At 37.5% G+C, this 6,466-nt stretch overlaps 1 protein-coding gene across 1 annotated transcript in view; it reads left to right on the forward strand.

The window, feature by feature from the left end:
- LOC102851004 (nik-related protein kinase-like) overlaps positions 1-6,466 on the forward strand; it is a 288,384-nt gene that overhangs the window by 279,524 nt on the left and 2,394 nt on the right. The window contains 1 exon segment of the mRNA XM_006889937.1: positions 1,590-1,729. Coding sequence (XP_006889999.1) covers positions 1,590-1,729 — 140 coding nt within the window.

The following is a 6,466-nucleotide window of genomic DNA, read 5'->3' on the forward strand; positions in this document are numbered from 1 at the left end:
AACATGCCTATGAAAAGTCACTTTTTAAAGTTTAATAATCTCTTTATAAGTCCTTTTATCCTTACTTAACTATTAGGAGAACAAGCAGGTTTGACCTGGAGAGAGTGAAGCCAGGTTGCTCCTAGGAGTCAAGGATTCTGAAGCTTCATCTGGCATCTTTTGGGCAGTTGCAAGGAGGGACCAGTCCTTGGAGAGAGACATCATGGTTGGGAGAGTGGAGGGACAACGCTGGAGAGGAAGACCCTCAATGAGATGAATCGATTCAGTGATTGGGGGTGGCAGGAGTGTGTGTCAGAGACAGTGAGATTGGCACAGAATAGAGTAGGATTTAGGGCTCTTGTTCATAGGGTCACTATGAGTCGGAAGCGACTCAATGACACATAACAACAACAATGCATCCAAACATGGACCAAGTAAATTCTTAAACCAAAGCAGCATTAAACATTTGAGAAAGATAAGTAAATAAGAAAAATTTATACTGTAATTATATCAACATTGAAATTCCTCTGTAACAGAAGAAAATAAGAAATAAAATTTATCAAATTCTTGATTTGCTGATATTGGAATGAAAGTGACTTACATGATTTTATTATCTATTGGAATTTACTTCCTTTCAAAGAACATAAAGACAATCAACTTGAAAGTTGAACATTTAACAATTTATGTTTTACTCTGTGCCAGAAAATACAACATTAGAGAACTGCAGGCGTGGTATCTACTTCCTAAACAACATGCCTCTGGAAACACTATGAACTTTGATAAATGACAATAGTTATAGAAAGGCTTTAGGCCTTTTGGTCATAGGGTCACTATGAGTCGTGCTCGACTCTACAGCAATCAACAAGAACAACAGCATGACTATAAACTTTCTTCTTTCTTCAAGGTAATTACATTCATCATCTTTATTGTCATAAAATAATATAAATAAGAGCAAATATTAAAATGTTATAAAAATTTCCAGAGCAGAAGAAAGTCTTAATGAGCTTAAGTTCTGTTTAAAACATCATAATTTATTGACTTGCATTAAACTTGTTAAAGTCATTATTTCAGCAAATCATTTCCACTTAGTACAAATACAAACCCATACTTTATCAAATGTTTTCTTATTCTATTATAGAGGAATTTCAATGTTGACATAATTACAGTATAAATTTTTCTTTTTTTTTCTTACCAAATCATTTCCACTTAGTACAAGTACAAACCCATAATTTACCAAGAGGGAAATAAAAAATAATGACTGTGTAGGCTGAAATTTCCACAATTAATCCTTGACTTCCTCTATGATATCAGAGAAACCAAAATTTCTGGAAATTCGCTGATGATCACTATGGTATCAGTAACTAATGTGTTTGAATACCACTCCTGAACAGCAAAATGGCCAAATGATTGAATATAAAAGAAGAGGAGAGAAAAGAAAGGGATTAAAAAGCAAACAACCAAAACTATAGCATAGGGTCATTAGGAATCAGGATCAACTTGAAATCACCAAACAACACAGCAATAACTCTCTGAGGAAACATTGATTGTGGTTATAATTTTCTATCACTGCTGGAAATATTTTTCTTTTAATATTTTAATTTTTATTGTAGCTTTTGAGTGTTCTCAGCGTACCACAGGATGGGGTCAAAAGGCCATTGAAATTCGTTCTTCAAAATCGGAAGTTCTGGAAAATGAGCTAAAGCGCAGATCCATTAAGAAGCTAAGGTTCCTGTGTACTCGAGGGGACAAGGTATGGCTTACATTTCCCAGTTAGAACAAAAATAAAGCAAACATTTAAAAGTTTCTAAAGAAAGTTATATTCCTTTCCTCTGGTCATAAATGTATTTGGCTATATTTTCATATTGGCTTACTTTGATAGAAATCTGTTTAACGTTTCATAGAACTGATAAAATTCGGCTTCAAAAAGAAAAACATCTTTTGAGAAATTAGGTATTCTAGTTATGCCCTAAGGAAAGCTTAGTCATCATTTTGCTTGGTGTGAAATACATTCTATTATCTGTGAACCATAATCCTTTATATTTTCATCTTAAACTGACATTTTAAATGGGATGCTTAAGCCAATTATGCATTGTAAACTTTTAAATAGAAATCCAGTAACAGAAAAAGGAAAAATTATGTGATAGACCTTGTGCTAGGTATTTTAAAAATCTATACATCACCCTCCCCTGGGAAACTATTCCATTGCGACTATAGTATGCTACAAATGGAAAAGAAGAGGCCCTAAGCCACAAGCAGTCAATTCTGGAGCAGAAGTTCAAGGCAAAGACTTTTCCACAGAACTGTCTGAGATAGAAAGCCTTCCCTAATATTAGTACCTGGTTTTTGGACTTACAGAATCCTAAACTCAAGAGGTACTGGCTGTAGTAGATGAAACTAGCAGCAGCTTGAAGCATTCGGCATCACAGAAGCCCAGAAAGCTTGAAATAAAAGCCATCTTATAAAGGGCTGGATAGGTAGAGATAGGTGTGGAATAGAGTAGGTGGGAATAGATGGGAATGCTGATAGATCAGGGAAAGAGGTGGGTCAAGACACATGTGTCATGGGCGAGGACAACACTGAATCTATTGGTTATTTCCATAACTAAGAAAATATCTTTCTTCTGCTTTTTTCTATAAAATATTTGTATGTCAGATATTGTTCTAAATATGAGCATTCAAATTAAGACAGACTAGGCAGAAGGATTGGCCATCCACTTATGAAATAGCAGGCTTTCAAAAACCGTATGTACAATAGAGCACACTTAGACTAGCAGATAGGGCAACTGAGGCTGAGTCCTCAAGTATGGAAACACAAAGGAGAAAGAACAGTTGTGAGGAGACACTAGTGATTGGATCATGAAATGTGAGAACCATGAATGTAGGAAAATTGGATATTGTTAAGAAAGAAATGGAATGCATAACACATACTAGATATTGGAGAAATGAGATGCACTGGCATGGAATATTTTTAGTCAGATGATCACCTGATCTACTATGCTGGAAATGAAAAGTTGAGGGGGAAAAACGGCATTGCTTTCATAGTCATTTCTAGATCTGTCTTGAAATACAATGTTGTGAGTGACAGGATAATATCCATATGCATACAAGGAAGTCCAATGAACACCATGATCATTCAAATATATGCACCAACAATCAGGGCCAAAGAGGAGGAAATGGAAGATTTCTACCAACTTTTGCAGTCAGAGCTTGATCGAGCAATCAAGATGTACTCATAATAATGGATGACTGGAATGTAAAAGTTGGGAACAGAGAAGAAGAATCAGTAGTTGGAAAACATGGACTTGGTGACAGAAATGAAGCTGGAGATAGAAAGATAGAATTTTGTACAATCAATGACTCATTAGTTGCAAATACATTTTTATAAGAAACATAAACATGGGCTGTGCACATGGATTTCACCTGATGGTATGCATAAGCATCAGATCAATTACATCTGTGTAAAGAATCACTAGAGAAGCTCAATATCAGCTGTGAACATAAGGCCAGGTGCTAATTGTGGAACAGACCACCAACCACTCATATGCAAGTTCAAGCTGAAGCTGAGGAAAATTAAGACTAATCCATGGGAACCAAAATATGACTTTGAGTCTATCCCACCTGAATTTCAGAACCATCTCAGGAACAGGTATGAGGACTTGAACACAAAAGAGCGTAAACCTGCCGAGCTATGGGAGAATATCAAGAATATGATCCAAAAACAATGCAAAAGATCATTACAAAAGTAGAGAAGGAAGAAAAGACCAAGATAGATGTCAGAAAAGACTCTGAATTTTGCACTCGAGTGCCAAGAAGCCAAAGCAAGGGGACGAAATCAAGATATTGAGGAGCTGAACATAAGATTTCAAAGGACAGCTTGGGAGGAGAAAGTATTAAATGAAGTGTGCAAAGAGCTGGAGTCAGAAAATCGAAAGGGCTAAACTTGCTCAGCATTTCTAAGGCTGAAGGAACTGAAAAACAAATTCAATCCGTAAGTTGTAATAGTTAAGGATGCTTTGAGCAGAGTATTAAATGATCCAGGAAGCATTGAAAGAAGATGCAAAGAGTATACAGAGTCAGTGTACCAACAGGAATTGGCTGACACATAATAATTTCATGAAACAGCATATAAGCAAGAGCCAGTGGTGAGGAAGGAAGTCCAAGCTGCTCTGAAAGAATTGGTAGAAAACTAGGCCTCAGGAATTGATGGCATACCATTTGACATATTTCAACAAAAAGACGCTGCCCTGGATGTACTCACAAAGTTGTGCCAAGAAATCTGAAGGACAACTACTTCGACAACTGACTGGAAGAGATCTAAATTTGTTCCCATTCCAAAGAAAGGTGATCCAACTGAGTGTGGAAACTACAGAACAGTGTCATTGATTTCACATGCAAGCAAGATTCTACGATTAGAACAGCACATCAGCAGAGAACTGCCGGAAGTCCAGGCTGGGTTTAGAAGGGGTCGTGGTACTAGGGATATTGTTGCTGATGTTAGATGGATCTTGGCTGAAATCAGGGAGTACCGGAGGAATTTCTGTGTTTCATAGATTATGCAAAGGCGTTTGACTGTGAATGGGAATCCCAGAACACTTGATCATGCTTATGCAAAACCCATACTTGGACTAGGAGACAGTCATCTGAACAGAGCAAGGAGACAGTGCAGGGTTTAAAACTGGGAAAGGTGTATCCCAGGAGTGTGTCCTATCTCCATACCTTTTCTATCTATATACAAAACAGATCATCTGGGAGGCTGGGATCTATGAGGAGGTATGTGAAATCAGGATTGGAGGCAGATTTATCAACAATCTGTTATGCAGATGACACAACCCTGCTTGCTGAAACTGAGTAGAACCTGAAGCAGTTGCTACAAAAGTTTAAGGACTGCAACCTTCAATATGGATTGAAGTTCAAAATCTGGAAAACAAAGATTCTCACCACTGGTCCGACTGGCAGCATCATGAAAGACAGTAAAGAAATTGAGATTGTTAACAGCTTCCATTTGCTTGCCTCCACAATCACCAACATTCTTACCAGCAGCTAGCAAGTTAAAAAGGAAATTGAATTGGGAAAGTCAGCTGTCAGGGACTTCTTCAAAGTACTGAAGAGCAACGGTGTCAGTATGGAAACTAAGGTGCGCCTTATCCAGGCCATGGTCTTTGCAATCACTTGCTGTGCATCTGAAAGCTGGACAATGACGAGGAATGATAGAGAATTGATGCCTTTGAGCTATGGTGCTGGAGAAGAGTATTGAATATACCATAGACAGCTAGAAGAACAGGTTTATCCTGGAGAGTATTTAACCAGGCTGCTCCTTGGAGATAAGCATTCTTAATCCTCATCTGACATACTCTGGAGATGTTGCAAGGAGGGACTAGTCCTTGGTAAGGGACGTCATGCTTGGGAGAGTGAAGTGACAGTGCAAGAGAGGAAGAAGAGCCTCGATGAGGTGGATTGATTCAATGACTGAGATAATGGGGGCAGGTGGGTCAGAGACAGTGTGATTGGCACAGGATAGAGCATGTTTTAGGGCTGTTGTACAGAGGGTTGCTATGATTTACGGTGACTCGACAGCATAAAACAACATCTCATTTAGTCTTCACAAGTACACATATTCCTTTTGTCCCCTCCTAAAAGTGAAGTCCAGATTTGGCAATTATTTGAGTAATTTTATAAACTTTGACAAGCAATTCAGGTCATTTAGATGGGAAATATCATTATGTAAAATCATTTCTGCTGAGTATCACAAGCATAAAACTAGAAAATAGAAAACTTTCACATTTAGAAGACATTGTGGTGGACTCCATATTAGAACAACTAGGGTACTGCAATAAATTAAAGTGTTGTTTTGCAATATAAAGGGATGTAATGAAAGGCCTAGTACAGCTGTTTTGGAGATCATGTGAGAACAATGATATTTACAGAGGTAGCATTTTACTAAGTGTGGTATAAGAATTAAGTCAAACATACCTACTATAACTTTCATCATTACAGTTATGTCATTAAACTCTGCTTAGCATAACAATTGTGGTTGTTAAAGGCCCTATTTATGACCAAAAGGCCTCTGTTTTGTATTTATGTCTATGTGCTATTATGATTTTCTTTATGGCACAAACCACATTTACCCAACATGCCCTTGTCTAAGGCATTTTGTTTAATTAATCAATCTGTTGGTGCTTGTCCTTTCCATGGAAAACAATGTATCTCCAAGTAGGAAATGTCAATTGCTCTGTAACAGCACTAGCACTGGTAAGCAAGAGCTAAAAAGGGGGGGGGGGCTCAGTTTTGAAGGAGAAAAAAAAGACTTTTTAAATAAAAGAGATAAATTATTTAAAAAGAAAAAATGCCAAATGGAATGTTTAACTAAATCAAAGCTGAACAGAAGATTCCAAAAGGCTGCTCGGAATGACAAAGCAAAATACTACAATGAAATGTGCGAGGGACTAGAGTCAGAAAATCAAAAGGGCCGAACTCGCTCAGCATTTCTT

This window comes from Elephantulus edwardii, unplaced genomic scaffold, assembly GCF_000299155.1.
Source record: "Elephantulus edwardii isolate Elephantulus edwardi_28Jun2011 unplaced genomic scaffold, EleEdw1.0 scaffold00083, whole genome shotgun sequence".
In the NCBI taxonomy this organism is placed as follows: Eukaryota; Metazoa; Chordata; class Mammalia; order Macroscelidea; family Macroscelididae; genus Elephantulus; species Elephantulus edwardii.